The 19,729-nt window shown below is 44.8% G+C and overlaps 1 protein-coding gene across 3 annotated transcripts in view; it reads left to right on the top strand.

Moving 5' to 3' along the window:
• The window catches only part of LRBA (LPS responsive beige-like anchor protein), a 2,426,603-nt gene that overhangs the window by 1,554,232 nt on the left and 852,642 nt on the right, over positions 1-19,729 (top strand). For all 3 annotated transcript variants that reach the window (XM_085641653.1, XM_085641654.1, XM_085641652.1), the window contains exon 41: positions 14,838-14,955. In XM_085641653.1, the coding sequence (XP_085497779.1) occupies positions 14,838-14,955 (118 nt within the window). The remainder of the gene's footprint in view (positions 1-14,837; positions 14,956-19,729) is intronic.

Below are 19,729 nucleotides of genomic sequence, written 5' to 3'. Positions count from 1 at the left end.
TACCACATATGGTGTTTGGCAGGTCAGAAATTTCGAAATGACTCTTTCTTTAGGCAAGCCCTTAACATTGTAGTGAAACACTCTTTTTCTAAAGGCGCAGGCTTTACACTTCCCACAGGGAAAAAAGCCCTTCATTTCTTTTAAAGTGCCCTGTTTGCGGGGAATGGGGTCTAAATGGCTGTGTACCAGGTTATCTTTCAACGATCGAGCTTTTCTGTATGTGATTTGGGGAGTCATTGAAACATCAGACCCAATAATGGGGTCAGTTTTTAGTACATGCCAGTGTTTTCTGAGGATAGACCTCAACCTCAATGTGTCACTGGAGTAAGTTGTGATAAGCCGAAATTGGCCCTCCGTAACTTTCTCAGATTGTTTAGTTTGTAAGATTTGTTCCCTAGGTATTTTTCTGACTCGTTCAAGAGTGTTCTCTAGAAGATTCGTATTGTAGCCTCTCATCTCGAATCGTTTGAGACTGCTCTCTGCTGCTCTTTCAAAATCACACTGTCTTGAGCAATTTCGTTTTAATCTAAGGAGCTCGCCATATGGAATGCTATTTTTCAGTTTTTCAGGATGAGCGCTAGAGGCATGGAGGATACTATTCCCTGCTGTGGGTTTGCGATAAAGGTCAGTTGTTAATTTCCCTGATTTAACTTCTACTTTCAAATCTAGATAGTTTACTGCCACTAAACTAATCTCCCCTGAAAAGTGTAGATTCACGGTATTTTCATTAAGGTGTTGGATGAAATCATTTGCTTTGCCCGTGGAACCTCTCCAGATTATAAAAAGGTCATCGATGTATCGATGCCAAGATACAATCTCCTTTGTCCATTCTGAATTTTCCGCGCTCCAGACCACCTGCTCCTCCCACCAGCCTACGAACAGATTTGCATAGCTGGGAGCGAAGCAGGTGCCCATCGCGGTTCCGGAGATCTGTCTAAAGTATTCTCCTTGAAAGAGAAAAATATTATTGTAAAGACAGAATTCAATAAGTTCCAATAACATTTTGTTATGGGTTGCAAATTTCAAAGCTCTCTTCCTGAGAAAATGTTCAATGGCCTTTAGCCCTTGGTTATGATTGATGCATGTATAAAGACTGGTGATGTCTAATACAATCATACAGAATGATGAGTCCCACTCAATTTTTTCAAGTTGGTGAATGAAATCAGTCGTGTCTTTTATATAAGATGGCAATCTCAGTACAAATTCGAAGAGAAAGTGATCTAAAAATCTGGACAAATTTTCCGTTAGGCTTCCCATGGACGAGACAATTGGTCTTCCTGGTGGTAGTGTTGCATTCTTATGGATTTTGGGTAAATGGTAAAAGGTGGGCGTGACAGGATTTGTTGTTCTCAAGAACAGATATTCTTCCAAGTCCAACATTGTTGTGTCGTGCCATTTCTTAATGATGGAATGCAATTTCTTAATGCTCTCTAGGTAGTTTTCCTTTGTGGTTAATTCATAACAATTAACATCTTGTAATTGTCGTAAGGCTTCATTTATGTACTGGTCACGAGGTATTAATACGATGTTGCCCCCTTTATCTGAGGGTTTAATAATCATGGTGGTGTCCTCTTGTAGATTTTTTACAGCTTCTTTCTGTTTAAGAGTCAGATTCTGTTCAGTTTTGCAATTTCCTGCTCTCGCTCGTAATTTGATTAGGTTTTTGATTACCCCTTCAGAGAAAACATCAATGGCGTCCATCGGCATTTGGGGTAAAAATTGGGAAGGTTGTTTGAGGCCACTCGTTGGTGCTTCTTGTGTCACATTGCTTGCTTCAATCCTTTGCGTTGAAGTCATATATGTCGATGTTTCTTCTAAGGTTCCCTCTTTCCTTAGATTTTCTAACACTTCCAAGGTGGTTAGGTCGTTTACCGTAAGTAGATCAGTGTCTTTATATTGGGATTTTAGAAATCTGGCTTCCTGTTTTGTCGGTTTTAACTTAAAGAATTTGTGTAGTTTCAACTTACGCACTAGTTTAAAGATGTCAATCCTGGTTTGCGTATATTCCAGACGGGTTCGTGGACAGAAAGAGAGTCCTAATTTCAGAACTGTTTCTTCTGTCGGAGTCAAGATTCTGGAAGTTAGATTGATTATGGTTAGTTGGTCAGTTTCTTCTACCATCGGCCTCCCCTTTTGGCTCGTGTTGTACGTGGGGTTTGATTCCTGGTTTTTCCTCTTCCAGCCGCCCCTTCTTGTTTGTTTTCTTTTTCGGGGGGCTTGCTTTTGCCTCCTCTTAGCCACGTCTGGCGTATGATGTTGAACTCCAATTGAAAAGGAGTAGTATGTTCACCAGAAGAGCCGGCTGTTTCATCCTCCGAGAACTCATTTTCGGTAACATCCGATTCTGAGGTTACCACTTGAACTGTTGTTTCCGGAGGCATAGTTTTCCTTTTTTGAACTTCTTTTCTAGATTGATCAAATTTCTTTGCGAAAGTTAACACTCTCCCTGAGGCGTAGTCTCTTTCGTCTCGCTGAAACTTCTCTTGTTTACGTTGTTTAATCTTCGTTTCGTAAGCAGAGAGTCTTCTTTTCATCGCTGATCGTAATAGATCTAGTCGATTTTTATCAGTTTCTTTGTTGATTTCCATTTCTAATTCCTTAATGTTTTTCAAAGCCTTTTCTCTGTCGCTCCACGCGAACTTTACCAATAGTTCCAGCGTGCCTTTGCAAAACGCGGCTGTATGTAAAGCCCATTCCTCGAGGAGAAGTGGGTCGGGATTCTCATAGGAAGGCACCGTGTAAACTATAGAATCCACAAATTGGTTACAAACGCATACTGGCTTTTTCCACTGCAAAACATGCAAGGCTTGTCAGCAGGGTGAGAATAAAACCACATACATCACCCCACTTGACCAAAAAAAGCACAAAATAGATAAACTTCTCACATGTAAAACTGAATATGCGGTTTATGTTTTGTCTTGCCCGTGCAATCTACAATATGTAGGAAGCACAAAACTCCAAGTACACAAGAGGGTTTTACAACACCTAAGGGCGATAAACAATCAAGACAACACATACCCAGTGGCCCGGCATTTTAAAGCCAAACATGATTCTAGGAGTAAAGAACTTAAATACTTTGTCATTGACTCTGTTCCGGCTAGTAGGAGGGGTGGTAACAGGGAACAAAAACTACGCTCCATGGAAACGAGGTACATCCTTGAGCTTAACACCAAACAACCTTTCGGCCTTAATATCACTGAGGACCTGTACACATGCCTCTAAATATGACTCCTATACCTTATGTCCTAAAGACAACAAATTTTCATACACCTTTTAGCCCTTTTATGTGGGATTTTAGAAATGGGAGATTTTATCATATTTATTAAATTGTTATGATAAGATAGATGGTAATAACACAACATACCTTTTATACATATTTATAAGACGCATAATTTATTTTTATAAGCATATATACATATTTTATCTATTTTAGATTGAATTCTTAGCTTATTTAATATTTAATATTTATATGCTGTCATTTCATCTATTTGTATAAGCTTCTGACTTGCTTATAAATATAACTATGATATTGTCACTCCCTTCTATTTTGCATTCCCCACATGTGGCTATTTTGAAAATATCCCTCCGGGAATGACTAGTGAATCCATGTTTTCAAATCACCCATGATGTGAATTATTAGCCTAGTCACCATTTGACATCTTACAATCTATGTGTATTGACAAACATAGAGAAAGGGAATTGCAGGGGCTCCTAGCAATTAATTAAAAAACCCCCGGCTCAAATTGTTTTGAGTACATATCTCTAATACTATTGCAGTATTAGTTATAATATTTGTTATGTCCACACACTCTGTTTCATGGTATTTTAACTTGAATTGATTATGCCCCCATAATAATTTTGGCATCAAAAATGTGTCGAATACTTGTCATAAAATATAAAAAATGAAAAAATAAGGAAAAAAGATAAGCAACTAGCTCTCTTGAATTTTATCATTCACTTTTGCACTAATTTTGCACTTTATCTTGTGTGGTTTTTAAACATGAAAACTTGCAGTATACATGTCACTCTTGAAGGACTTGAACTTGTTAAGAACTCGGTTATTTGACATATAATGTGCAGTTATTTTACACTACGTGCCTAGACTAGTCATAGATTTATCTTGTTATATTTAGGCATTACATGTATGTTTTACAGCAATTTTGTTATATAATTATCTTTTTACCGACGATTTTGTAGTTCTTTTACCAGTCTTTCTTCTATGTCATTTGCTGTTGTAGGCTTACATGCTCCAATGACTACGTCTGCAAGTGTATACTATATAAACCAATGCAAATTCACACACTGTGTCATGTGATCAAGGCCCGTGGAAAGGGCTGAAACGCGTCATGGCGACCTCTTACTCCGAATAAATTCTATTGCACCGATTTGTGGTCCGTATCCGTTTGTTTGCCTGAAGGAGTACGCAGTACGAACAGAGCATCTAAATATATATATATATATATATATATATATATATATATATATATATATATATATATATATATACACACATTCATGCATCCACCCACCCTTGGTAGTTATAGTTAGGACCTAGTTTCCATAGGAAAATTTTTTTTTGATTTGCCAATATCTTTGGCGTCGTTTGACGAATCCTCACGAAATGTTCAGAACTAATGGTGTGGTCAGGTCGGCTTCGGTGTTCTAAGTTTCGGTGTGATTCATCAAGCAGGGGCTGAGAAAAACACGTGTTCTCCATTTTAGTTTTCATAGGAAACTTTAGACACAGCTACAGCCCGAACTTTTGAACAGAATTACATTAAATTTGGCCAGAAAATAGCTCTTGGTTCAGAAAGCACCATTTTTGTTGAATGGTGTAAATGCATGCAGTAGTTCCTGAGAAATTAAAATATTTCTCAGATATCCAAGTGGGTACATGGAGGATCCGCAAACTCTTCCAGATGTCGTACCCGAGACCTGATTGGCTGCCAACACTTCAAACCAGGAAATGTTGGCAGCCATCTTGTGACTCTGTTGAACCGAGTTACAAGAAAAAATGTTAACAAAACGTTAAACAAGAAACTGGGGAAGGGTAGAAACACCCTGACCCCCTAAGCCTGCTCAGGTGGTTCCACAGAGACGCCAGGGAACAAAAAAATCTTTTTTTGAGAAACATTTTGGTAGAAATCGCATTGAATGCACGAATCTAGACACATTTTTTGTTTTGTTTTTTTAAACAAATGTTTCCCGCACTTTGTTTTTTTTAAGCCCCATGGGTGGGCCAGGCCCATGGCAATCTAAAATAATGATGCTGGGGCCTGCATGGGCCCCGCGACCCAGAGACCACACCCTTCCTGGGGCTTATTTTTGGAAATGCGGGAGACACACGGCACCCCCGCACCGCAGGAACTCCACCTCCCCTGGGCTTACTTTTGGAAATGCAGGAGGCACACGGCACCCCGGGGATTGCCACCTCCCCAGGGCTCAATGTAGAAAAATGCCAGGGGGACTTTAGTCCCCCCACACACAGCCCCGGGGACTGCCACCTCCTTGGGGCTAAATGTATCATAATGCGTGGGGGCTCCTGCCCTCGACCCTGGAGACTATAGTAGCATTGGACTTGCAGGATGCTTATTTTCACATGCCCGTCTTGCCTGCCCACCAGCGTTACCTACGGTTCACGGTAAGCCACGAGCATTTTAAGTTTACTGTGCTCCCCTTTGGCCTTACCAGCGCCCCACGGGTGTTCACAAAAGTGATAGCAGTGGTCGCAGCTCATCTGCACAGATCAGAGGTTCTAGTCTTCCCCTATCTGGATGATTGGCTGTTGAAGGTGGGCTCGCCCCAGGCTGTCGTCTCCCAACTCTAGACTATGGCGTACCTCCTGAATTCGCTGGGGTTCACTATCAGTGTGCCGAAGTCGCACCGGTTTTCCTCTCAGAAGTTCATCGGAGCAGTTCAGGACACACCGCAATTTTGGGTCTATCCTCCCGAGCAGCGAGTACGGGATATTCGCACTGTGATACGGATGTTTCAGCCTCTATCCCAGATTTCGGTGAGAATGACCCTGAGGATACTGGGCATCATGACCTCCTGCATCCTGCTGGTGGATCATGGCAGATGCGGGCTCTGCAGTGGGACCTGAAGTTCCAGTGGGCGCAGCATCAGGGGAATCTTTCAGATGTCGTACAGATCCTGGAGGGGACTGCAAGTCAGTTGCAGTGGTGGCTCCTAAACCAGGATTGGATCATCAGCAGATCCCTCTCCCTTCCCCAACCATAGTTCACAGTAGTGACTGATGCATCACTTCTGGGATGGGGCGGCTAAATTGGGGAGGTGGAGATCAGAGGCCTCTGATCGCTGGCGAGTCTGGGCTCCACATCAACCTTCTGGAGCTCCGGGCAATTTGTCTTGCACTGAAGGCCTCCTTCCCTCTGTCAAAGGGAGAGTAGTGCAGGTGTTCATAAACAACACCACCGCCATGTGGTACTGCAACAAACAGGTCGGGGTGGGGTCATGGACCCTATGTCAAGAGGCTCTTCGTCTTTGGACATGTCTGGAACATCAGGGCATGTCACAGGTGGTTCAACACCTGGCGGGTTCCCTGAACGCCAGGGCGGACAAACTCAGCCGTCGGTGCATGATGGATCACGAATGGCGTCTTCACTCGGAGGTGATGCAAGGTCTCTTTCAGCAGTGGGGAGAGCCTTGGTTAGATCTATTCGCCACCAAAGAGAATGTGCAATGTCAGCAGTTTTGCGCGTTGGAGTTTCCAAGATGGCACTGGCTCGGCGACGCCTTTTGTCGTGAGTGGAATTGCGGCCCTCTGTACGCCTTTCTACTTGTACCACCTCTACCCAGAGTGCTGAAGAAGATCAAGTGCGACCGGGCCCAAGTAATTCTTGTGGTTCTGGACTAGGCACGGAGAGTCTGGTACCCCGAGCTCTTGAGCATGGCCATCAACCTCCAAATGGACTGCCGCTTCGGGAAGATCTTCTGTCGCAGCAGCAGGGGACGGTCCTCCACCCAAACCTGTTCAGTCTAAATCTCCTTGCGTGGAGATTGAGCGGCGACAGTTGACCGCTTTCGACCTCCCTCTCGAAGTATGTAATGTCATCTTGGCAGCCAGGTGTCCCAACACTAAAATGGTATACACCTGTAGATTAAACACATTTATGGCATGGTGCACAGCAAAGGCTGTGGATCCCCTTTCTGCCTCTCTTTCTCCTCTTCATTCTTTGTTTGGCCCAGCAGGGCTCTGCTCTGGGCACTCTTAAATGCTATTTCCCGGCCATTTTTGGCCTTTCTTCGCCTTCCTGATTAGCCGTCTCTTTTCAAGTCCCCTATTGTTAAAAGATTTCTGAAGGGCATTACTCATCTCTTTCCTCCTCTCGTAATGCCCCAGTGGGACTTGAATCTTGTCCTCACTTAACTTATGTGTGCACCCTTTTAGCCACTACATAATTGTCCTCTTCTTACTTTGTAGACTGCTTTCTTGCTTGACATCACCTCTGGTCTCAGGGTGAGTGAGCTTCAAGCCTTATCTTCCAGACCTCCCTTTCTTGCTGTACATCCGGACAGAATAGTCCTCCGTACTAGGCCCTCTTTACTGCCCAAAGTGGTTACCTGTTTCCACATAGGTCAGAATATCACATTGCCCACCTTCTTCCCGCCTCTGCGCCCTTCCAAAGAGGAGGAGAGACTCTACTATCTGGACCCAAAATGTACGCTGTCTTTCTACCTTGACCACACTAAAGACTTCCGGGTGGACTATCAACTCTTCGTGGGTTATGTGGGTGTCAAGAAAGGTCGGGCAGTGCATAAACGTACCATTTCCCGATGGGTTGTCTTATGCATTAAGATCTGTTATTCTTTGATGAATAAGGAACCTCCAGTAGGACTGCGTGCCTACTCTACCAGGGCGACGGCAGCCACTACTGCTTTGGGACGTGGAGTTCCGTTGGTTGACATCTGCCAGGCAGCCACATGGGCACCTTGCACACGTTCACGAAACATTACTGCCTGGAAAGCCAAGTCTGGAGAGACGGCTTTTTAGGCCGTTCTGTTCTCCAGGCCTTCTTGGTGTGAACTTGGTTTGCAGACCCACCTCCGTGGTTTGGATTGCTAGGGTATCTATTCTAAGGTAAGGAATCTATAACTACGGTCTCTATGAGATGAACAAGTTACTTACCTTTGGAAACAATGTATCTGTAAGAGACATTAGTAGTTATAGATTCCTTATCGCCCCACCCATCCTCCACGTTCTGCGATCTGACTTTTAGGGATACGGACTCTCTTACAGGGCCCCAGTCATGTGCACCAGTGGTCAGTGTCTTGCATGGCTTTGCACTTCTGGCTTGGAAAGTCGTGTCAGAACTGACGTCAGTTCGCAGGGCCGTCATCTAACTGGACACCGTGATGTCATCCCTGCGACCATGATGCCGACGGCAAACACAGAGTCGATGGACGCTACCTAGCGACACGCAGGGGTACTGCTACAAAAAAAAAATCTATGGATCCAGTCTGATGCCTGGATGTAATTCTAAGGTAAGGAATCTATAACTACTAATGTTTCTTATAGATACATCGTTACCAAAGGTAAGTAACTTGTTCGACGTACCCACTCACACACCTATAGAATCTTTTATACACCCACTGCCACTCCCACACAACCACTCGCAAACCCATTCACTCAACCATACCAGTACTTGCACACCCACTCACTGATTAATTGATCTATACACACATCCACTTTCTCACTCATACTGCCACTCATAGACCCACTCACTAATACAGCCATTGACATATCCACTCATACAGCCAAACTGGTGCTCACACACAGTCACCCATAGAACTACACACGCCTAGACACTCACCCATACAGTCACACAGCCACTTACTCACCTAAACAGTTACACATCCACCCACTTACTTACTCATACAAATAGTAACACATTCTCACTCAGCTACACAGTCACTGGCTGAAGCATGCACTCATCTGTATAGCCATTCTCACATTCATTCATTCATTCACTCACTCACGCATACAGTCACTCATATACCCCGTCACTCATGTATACTGTCTTTCCCATACTCAGTTACTCACCTATACTGACACATGCACTCAATCACAGACTTACCCATACAGGCACTCACTCACCCATACATCTTCTCACACATGCAACAGCAACCCATACAGCCAGTGACCCACCCGCTCACTGATCCATACAGGCAGTCACACATCTCACCCACTAACACAGACACCCAGACAACCATAGACATAGTCAGACTACCAATCAATCACCCATATAACCATTCATGTACCCACTAACACACTCGTACTCCCACTTAGACATCAACTGGCAGACCGATACACACATTCACACAACCATTCTTTCCCCCATACATTCACTGAGACACCTAATAACTCACTTACAGTGAGCAATGCACCCACTGAGTCATCCATACAGTCACTCATACACCCACTGATTCACCAATACACATTGGTATATATATATTTAACTCCCATAAACTTTTTTTTTAAAACACTGTCACTGGATGATGTCAACGCTGATGTCATCGCTGATGTCATCACCGATATCATCACTGATGTCACTGACCATCTCATGAGTGAAGTAGTATGTGAGGTCATAAGCAGTGCATATGGCGGGTGCAAGTTGTAGTTAGCTCAGCTAACTATAACGGCTGAATTTATCTGGTGTCGTACGAATGAAATGTCAGCCTAACTATAACATCCCTTTAAGCTTTGTTTTTTTTACGTGAAAAAAAAATGTATATATATTCATACATACATACATACATACATACATACACCCTTACAAAGAAAGAAAAGGGGATATGGTCATAAGCTCTTGTGTAGGTAGATAGTGCTCGAAAGGATGATTTTTGAGTCTGGTATTAGCCAAAACCTTTTGATGTTGCTAAAATTATATCTGTGATATGCTCATGTGGAGTTTCAGCCAACCCTTTTCCTCCACTGGTCCGTCGTCATTCTCATGTTATTTCCTCCCATGACTGCATAGAGCATGGGCCACTTCAGACATTGACTCACTGTGAAGGACTGCAGTCTTCTTTTACCAGAGGCACAGCTGCACACAAAGTAGTTCCCTCCAGTGTAAGGGACTGCAATGTCAAATCGTACCTTTTAAGACCAAAAAATATTTGTGCTTTTATCCAGTATGTTTTTTTGTTGTTTTTATTGTGGCCTTTTAGCTCCCCCCAAAATAATGTTTTTCTAAAACCATGACGAAACACGCATTGACAAAGCTAAAAGGCTGCTAACAGAAAGTCCTTAATGTGAAGTAGAGCACAGTTTAATATTAGGCACTACTTATAAATATTTTGCCGAATCTGACTTATGACATGTTTTATCTAGCGTGTGGGTGCTTTGTTAATTGCACGCCATCAAGGAACGTGTTATTGTTGGAAAGCGTTTAGCTGGCGAACCTAAAGATGCTTCATGATGAAGTGCTTCGTTTGCCATGTCTTACAAGCTGCCGTGATGTGGCTGATAACGGCGAAGCAGTTGAACGGATGCAGTTTCCATAGCGACCGGTTCATTGGAGGGCTAGACCTCTGTCTAGTGTGCTGTCAGTGTTCTTGGAGCACAAAGTCCCAGAGAAGATGCGCCTCCACTTAATCCAGTTTTAATTGAACTCCAGAGACTTTGAAGTGAAGCTGCCGACCGGGCAGATACTGGTCCGCATTAGGGGAGGCACTCCTCAAGTGGACCTCAGCTGCTGCTCCTGCTTGGATCTCCTTCTAATGAACGCTTTAAGGGCCTGTAACTGCTGCCCTTTGTCACGTATTGAGTCTGTGTGAGTATGTAGGAGTGGACGTGCACACATATGTATGTATAATTCTCTCTAGGGCCTTATTCCTTATGTATAGGGATCTGTGTGACTGTGTACTCGCTCATCTTCTCAGTTCTGTTTTGAAACTAAAAAGCCCAGAGTGGAGAGACAAAGAAACAAAGTGGTTTAAATCTAACGGTGAGATTAGTTTGAATGGTGAAGGCGTCCTCCGCGTTTGTGTCTGTCACAAGGAATGACAGCCGCTGTAACAAGTTACTCTGACAACCGCGGACTCCGCAGGGAGATTATGGCCAGTTAATTTGCAGGTTTGCGCATGGCCATGGCTGACAAAATGATACTTAACCTCTCTCGCCGTAAACCTTTTTATGCCCGGATTACCAAATATGGGTTGCGCAATAGATGAAAGCAGTTCGTGGTTTTGCTGTACTGCTCTTTTAAAATCACCTTTTCCTCTTTGCGCTAGAATCCTCTGCCTATGCCACAGAGCATCAAGTAGCTAATCCCTCCTTGAAAGAGGAACATTCAGTCCTTAGACGGCGCGTTGGTGCATGCCTTTCGCCATGTTTTCTCGCGAGTTGTGCAGCCCGCGTACATTACTTTCGAAAAAACGAATGCGAACTCTTGAATTTCCAAATCATGATGTACATGTCTAAATATGCACGTGACTGGCCTTGCTTCTCATTGCTACATGGAATTAATAAGGAGGTTGTCTATGCTTGTGCTAAAATGTTTGTCAGCCAGACAGGTGCATAAATGCAGTGTACAGCGAATCATGTCCAATCTACTTAACGTTCTCAGTATGGTGTGTGTGCTCGCTCCAAGCCAGACTTTGGACTCCTTCTGTCAGTGGTATCACCTGGTGATTGTAGTGTGTTTCACACCGTGGAGCCAGTACCAGAAAACTGACATTACCGAAGAAAAACAGTGCTAGGTCTATACTCGTTTTTAGATCTGGCATGACAGCGCACTTGTCTTTCACAAATTATTTAAAGTATTTTTAAGTATATAGAGCGGGCAAACACTGGCCAGAGGAGTATCGGTCTTTCACCTCATGCTGTTTGTTGCTTCATTCCGCCTATGGAGCACATTGTGGTGCGCGAGGGACTATTTTACATCTTGAAAGTACACTGAGTAATCGCATATTTAATTATATATCTCACAGATGCACTGTATTCAGAAAGTATTTTTTTTGTTTTACACTTCAGGAGGCTTTTTTTGGTATGCAAGCTAGGCCTTTTGGCTTAACCAATGCTTGTTTGTTCCTAATTCACTGACACCTTGGAGGCTGTTTTCAAACATTTTTTGTGGCTTGATATTTTTTCTTTATTTGTGTTGGCTTATTTCTGTATTTTCTTTTCATCTCCGCTCATTCTCAACAAAATTCTGCTGTCTAGGTGCAGCCTCATATTCCTTATCTGTCTGCCATCACACCATATGGGACATATACCACAGTCTCATTAGCTAACTCTGGATTTATATCCAGATGTTTGTGAATCACTTAGATGTTTTCATGCTAGTGACCAATAGTTGCTTCTTCCCAGATAAAACCAACCTGACTCCTCTAGAAACAGGCACAGTTTGTCTTTCACGTTCCTCTTAGTGTGCTTGACACCTTGTTCTTTCTGTGTGTCCCCTGGCACTGATCGTGATGTAATTACCAACGTCACTAACATTGTTTCCATAGCAACATTTTTGCGTTCAATGGCTAAATCGGTGCCTAAATTGCAACACTGGAGGATAACACATTTTTGTCATTGACTTGTTAGTAGTACGAAAGGCGATTGCTGAAATGCATAGATTAATCCCGGCCACTAGTACCTACTCTCGACCAAATTTTAATATTAGGCACTACTTATGTATATTTTGCTGATTCTGACTTACATACATTCTCGCAATAAGCGCGGACACCTTCATCATACCGTCCGTGGTAAGTAATCTAATCAGTAGTTTATGATCACTTCTCAAGTCACTCTGTTTACCCCACACAAAAGCACTAAAATATTCTAGAGCCCACAGGCAAACTAAAGTCTCTCTCTCTCTCTTAAGGACTGAATATTTTCTCTCAGCTGTAGTGAGAGCTCTAGATGCATAGGCAATAATTGTTTCACCACCTCCCTCCAATTTCTGGGATAAAACTCTTACCAACCCTTCAGAGCTGGCATCAGTAGTGATGACACTAGTGAGATTTGGATCAAAACCAGACTAAGCAGTAGGTTTCGCAATGGCAGTTTTGAAATCCTCAAATTCTCTCTCACACTCTTAATTTGCTCTTGTTCTTGAGTAGTTGCCTTATTTGAAAAATTCTAAATGAAACATTTGTAATGTATTTGGCATAAACTTCTGTGACCCCAAGAAAGGACCTCACATCATTTAGAAAATTTCACAGTTAAACCTCTTGTGTCCAAAATTCTTAGCACACATTCCAACAAATGGTTATGCTCTGATTTTGTCTTTCCTGTAAATCAAGATGTCATCCTGAAAACACTGGATGTTGGGCAGCTTACCAAACAATGAATGCAATAATCTTTGGAATATGGTGGCCGCCGACGCTAATCCAAAAGGTAGTCTCTTATATTGCTAGCAACACACAGGAGTGGTAAAAGCAGTGTAACTCTTACAACTCTCCCGCAAAACAATTTGATGAAACACTGCAGAAAGGTCTATTATTGTGAAAAAATTGCCCCTTTAACTGAAACCAGCATCTCTAATATACGAGGTAAAGGAAATTGATTTATCAGGATATTATTATTTAGGTATCGCAGATCAATACAATCAATCCAGGAATAGACCACAAACGCAGATTCCACAACATTAAATCAAGTACACTATACGTTGGAGCATCATGAAGAACATGCTGGTTTGAGAATAGTAAATAAAAACAAAGATACTATTAAAATACTAAGCTCGTTGCAAAAAAAAAAAAAACTTCCAGAAGTATGCTGTTAATTGCACAGAAAAAGGCAAGTTTTTACAGCGAAAGGAAGAGAAACGATGTCAAACTCAGTCACTCGCCCTCTGACGCTGCGTTGAACTCAGGAAATGCTATCAGCAGTATTACCTTAAATCAAAGTTACAGGAACATAATGTGCTTAAGTTGCGTACAAAAACGAGACCAGCAACCAATAAAACATCGTAGCCAGTAGCGTAAGAACGTAGGCACTTAAATCTTGAGCAACACTGATGCCTATAATGCAACAAGAACACAGAGAACTCGCGAGACAGAGCTCACGAGCAGGAGAGGGCGTGCGGAGCTACCTGTGATCAAATGGTGCCACCAGTGAACCAAAACTTAGGGGGAGAGGATGTGGTCTAACGGCTAGGGCGGTCAACCTCAAATCTGGGGAACCGGGTTCGAGTCTTGGCAAGGACGCTCAACATCCTGTGATTCTGGGCAAATCACTTAATCTCACCGTACCTAACAAATATGAATGTGTCCTTGTGTAACGCAACTGGTGCTCATGTAAAGTACTGGTGCTCATGTAAAGTACTGGTGCTCATGTAAAGTTCTCTGATACCTTCGGATCTAACTTGCGCAAAGTAAAACTTCACAAAAAAAAAAAAGAAATCGTAAGTCCTCAAATAGTCCTTTTTGTAGATGTTCTGTATTTAGATTATTATAAACAGTATTGTATATCACATTTGACTTGATCTGGTTCTTGTTTGGCTGGTGCTCTACTTGCTTCTGATAGGTGTGCGCTTTTTTCCCCCTCTGATCTCTACCTTTTCCCCTTTTTGTATCTGGTATCTCCTCTTTAGTGTACTATGTATTCATTTCTTAGACGCACTTGGATAAATTACGTGAAACTAGGCAGCTTTTGTTGAGTATCTCATTGCTGTTTATTTTCCTTTTCATTTTTGTTGAATAGCGTGCGTATGAGTATATTATTTCAACCAACAATATGCTTGCTGAAATATTCAAACGTATTATTTAATGTGATATATAAGCCGCCTGTGTTGATGCTTCTCTTGTTATTGCGTAGCAATGGAAATAAGATAATCAATTTTTATAATATTTCAATAATATTGTTTGTCTCTCTTTAATAGATTTTGGCATATACAGAAGGCTTGCATGGAAAATGGCTATTTACGGAAATTCGAGCAATCTTTTCCCGACGTTACTTGCTGCAAAATACCGCTTTAGAGATCTTCATGGCGAACAGAGGTACCATGGAATGATATTGCACCGATAGGCATTTGCAGTTTATAAAAATATTTTTTCCTCTTCTGCTGTCATTGAATATAGTTTTGTGGTGACTAAAGTGTGTGTGTAAATATATATATATCTCCTGTGTAATTGTTTCACACTCGACACTTCCATGAGATTGGTTCAGACAACAGTTGTGTAGCTGCTGATAAGTATCTAGCGTGCATAGTCACTTATGACATGTCTATGTCTTTCATTGTGTTAAAGGATAAGCATTATGCTGTACACTCACAGTTTTCAAGTTGCCATTACAGAGTGGCCTTAAGAGCTAGCTGCGTAGTTTGCGAAGCAGAAACAAAATCAGACAAGAATAGGCTTAACGTCTTGCATGCCGAGGACGTAATGGTTACGTCCTCGGCTGCTTTGCCAAGTACGTAATCATTACGTCTTCGACACAGCAGTCAGAAATCCTTCAGCTGTAAACAGCAGATGGATTTTCTTTTTCTTTCAGCCTCAGGAGCTGGAGAAGAGCTTCCCCAGCTGCCTGAGGCATTTTTTTCCAGTGTAATGACGTCATTACACTGAAAATGAAATGAGCCGATCAGCTCATTTCACTTTCACTGCCTGCGTGCTCCTGGGGCTATCTCAGCCCCCGAGCACATAGGCAGACGGGAGAGGTACCATTGGAAACCTTTCCAATGGTACCATTTTCTACTAGATCCCTGCTTGGGGAAAGTAATTATTTTTAGAAAAATTTGCGGTCTGCAGTGGATTCTGGGTGAGAAAACATTGGGGCATCCACACAACCACATCTCCCTAGCCCCCCCCCCACCCCCCCTGCCCCCGGTGTCTAGTTTTCAGAAATGGCTGGATTTGGTAGGTTTCCCTAGATGGCTGCCAAGCCTGGGACCAAAAGCGCAGGTGGCTCCCTCTCAAAACCATGTTGTTTGGTGATCGATAATTTTGAAGCTATTTCCTGTTGCGGTCACTAGGCCTACCCACACAAGTGAGGTACCATTTTAGTCGGGAAACGTGGGGGAATGCTGGGTGGTAGGTGGTTTGCGGTTTTGGCAGATTCCAGAGCATTCCATCACAGAAATATTTGATGCATCCATGTTTTGTTTTGAGCCATTTCCTGTCGCAGGCACTTAGCCTACCCACACAAGTGAGGTACTGTTTAAAGCGGGAGGCTTAGGGGAACACAAAATAGTAGAACACGTTTTATTACCAGCTGTCTTTCTATGCATTTCTGCCTTCCAAATGTAAGATAGTGTGTAAAAAAAGAAGAAAAATGCCACCTAATTCACATGCTAGTATGGCTACCTACAAATTCAGGAAATTGCAAATACGGAGTTTAGAAGCAGTAGTTACTGCTTCTAAACTCCGTATCTTGTTTCAATTTCAGAAATACATAAGTTTCCTCGATATCCACTTTTCACTCTTTATATTTTACCAAGTGAATTGCTTTATACCCGGTCCATAATGAAAAATCATTGCACGGTGCAGCTCAGTTATTGGCTCTGGGTCCCTCGGGTTCTTGGTGAATCTACATGCCCAATATAGCCTCACAACCAGAAGGGTCCCGCAGACATAGCGGTATGTTGCTTTAAAAAATCTAGCAAAGTTAGAAGAGGGTACAGGTGAAATTGTAGGCACAAATGGCTGTTTCTTTCAACTCAATTTCAATACTACTTTTATTTCAACTGTTACTTTCTATAGGAATACCTGGAAGGATCTACACAAATAATGCCTTGCTGAATTCAGAACTTTTGTCTTTGTTTCAGAAATGTATAGCTTTCCAAGATCCATTATTGTTTTCCACCCATTTAAACAACTAACTGGAAGGATTTTGAATGCACAAAGAAAGGAAAAATAGACTAGGTCCCAGTAAAATGCCAAATCTGTGTAGAAAATTTTGTTTTTCTGACAAAGGTCTGCTTGTTCCTGAAAGCTGGTGATTTCAGCACCACAAACCCTTTGTTGATACCATTTGCAGGGAAGAAAACAGGCCTGTCTTCTGTAGCACATTTTTCCCAAACCCCCCAAAATGTAGCTGTATTTTGCCGAATTTCTTGGTCCTCTCCCGGGGAACCTACAAACCCTGGGTACCTTTAGAATCCTCAGGATGTTGGAAGAAAAGGGCGCAAATTTGGCATAGGTATTTTATGTGGGCAAAAAGGTATGGGGCCCTAAGCGCAAAATTCCCCAAATAGCCAAAAAAAGGGCATGGCACCAGGGGTTTGGAGGCCTGGCAGTGAAGGGGTTAAAAAGCAGATCAATGTGTTTACTTTCTTCACTTGATCAACGACTGTTAGAGCAGATTAATTTTGGGTTTCGTTGACGCATCTCCCGCACCACCCTTTATCTGTGACACTCTGGTAGCTTAGCCCACGCAGGGCAATGCAGGCTCAGATGCATCAACAAAATTGTACTAGTCCACTGTCTTCAAACTTCCTTTTAGGAGTTAGCCAGTGTCTCATTAATGCTTTGAATTGTACTTTATCACTTTTGAATATTTCCCCAGACCACCTTGTTGGCTTCTCCATGAGTGCACTGCAAGTAGTCCAGAAGCACAGCTGCTTGCCTAAGCTTATTTATCTGAAAGAAACACGTTAGTTAGATTCCTCACCTTAGAATATCCCCAGGCGTCAGACTGGATCCGGAAGATTTTTCGTCGGCAATACCCCTTGCGCGTCGCTAGGCGTCGTCTGCGGCTCCGCGTCCGTCGTCGGCGTCGTGCGCCGGAATGACGTCGTCTGAGTACTTAGACGCCGCCCTCGCGCGCTGACGTTAGTTCTTCTTTTTTCCGCGCCAGTAAGCGCAGATCCGGGAGAGCTACCCCTTTTAGTCTTTTTTGACTAAGTTTTTTGATCCTTTTTGATCTTGTCTCGACTCCGGTGCCGGTAGGATGCCTGGTTTTAAAGCCTGTGCTGACTGCAACCGCTTGATGTCGGTTACGGACCATCACCGCCGGTGCCTTTACTGTTTGGGCCTCGACCACGACGCTGCGTGGTGTTCGGACTGCAAGGCCCTGACCTCGAAGGCTAGACGGGAGCGGTCCCGTAAGCTTCTCGAGCTTCGCCACTCGGCTCCGCGCCCCTCTCGATCCCGGTCCAGGAGGAGGTCCAAGGATCGGTCGCGGAGCCGCAGCCGACGTCATCATCGAAAGTCTGACTCCAAGTCTTCGGGTAAGTCGAAGCACTCCAAGAAGTCCAAGAGGTGACACCGCTCTTCGGACTCCCCTCGCGCGACTCGGCCGAGGGTCAGGGTGGTTCCACCACCGCGGCTCCAGCGGCGCCGCAGGCGCCGCGCAAGTTCCCATACCCGCCGGTCCCTGGGACTGACGCGACGCTGGCAGAAGTCAGTGCCTTCCTCTCGGCCATGAGGAACCTGGCTCCGCCGTCAACGCCCGCTGGCGTGCCTTCGGGCCCCACGGACTCGACTGGGCAACCTTGCCTGCCGGCGGCTCCGGCGCCGTCGACGGCTCCGGCCTCGACGCCGCAAGTGCCCGAGCGACCGGTTCCCGAGTCCCCGCCGACGCCGGTCGACCTAGTCACGCCTCCTCCGCCGGCGTCGACACCGGTACCACCTCCGACGCCAGCTCCGCTCGGCGTCGAGCCCCAGTTCAGCCCCGCTCCGGGCCCGGCGCCGTTACGGCGTCGATGGATGCCGCGTTCGGCGCCGCTAGAGACACATTATGTCTATCGTCCGGCTCCGATCCTTCCTCCTGCTTACCAGGAATCGGATGACGGGGGCGACTGGGAGGGGTCCGAGGATCCTATGGCCGTTCAGGCTCAGCTGTCACAGGACTGGGCAGATGAACTGGGGGAGGCCAGTGGTCTGGATACCTCTCCAGACACTGGATTCATCTCTCCTCCGACTGTGGCTTCGGAGGAGGGAGCTGCTTTCTCTGTGGTGCTGCGCAAGGCGGCCGCAGCCCTTGGGCTCGAGCTACCTGCCGTGGCTGTGAGGACCAACGTCCTCACTGAGGTGCTTCAGTCTGCAGCAAGCTCCACTGAGCCTCTGCTGCCATTCAATGAGGCCCTCATTGACGTTCTGCAGGGCACCTGGTCCAAGCCCTCCACAGTTCCTCCTGTGGACAGGAACGTCGCCAGGCGCCACCGCCCTGCTCCGGGCGACCCCAGTTTTCTGTCCCAACACCCTACCCCCGAGAGCCTGGTTATCCAGGCTTCTACCTCCCAATCCTCCTTCCCGACCGCTCCGCCGGACCGGGATTCCAAGAGACTGGAACAGTTTGGCAAAAAGCTGTTCTCCTCCCTTAGTTTGGGCCTGCGGTCCTTGAACACCGCCTGTCTCTTGGACCGTTATTCCCACTCTCTGTGGGATACGGTGGAGGACGTGCTGCCCCTGTGTCCGGAGGAGGTCCAGACACGACTTACCCAGGCTCTGGCCGATGGGAGGGATGCAGCACGACATGCTATCCGATGTGGGCTTGACACTACGGACTCGCTGGGTAGGGCGATTTCTACCACGGTGGCGCTTAGACGTCACGCCTTGCTGCGGTCCACGTCCTTTTCGGGTGATGTCCAGAGCACTTTCATGGACATGCCCTTTGATGGCACTCGCCTTTTTGGTGAGAAAGCGGACAGTGCGCTGAATCGCTTTAAGGACTCCCGGGCTACGGCCAAGTCCTTGGGCCTCTCGGCCCGCGGTCGCAAACTTCCGCCTTTCGCCCCTTTCGTGGCCAAGGAAGGGGTGCCTCCCCCCGTCCGCCCAGCCACCAGCCGCAGAACCAACCTGCGCGCGGTCGCGGACGTGGTTTCCGCCGAGG

The sequence above is a fragment of the Triturus cristatus genome, chromosome 2_2, assembly GCF_964204655.1.
Source record: "Triturus cristatus chromosome 2_2, aTriCri1.1, whole genome shotgun sequence".
NCBI lineage: Eukaryota > Metazoa > Chordata > Amphibia > Caudata > Salamandridae > Triturus > Triturus cristatus.
This window is presented reverse-complemented; position numbering and strand designations above follow the sequence as displayed.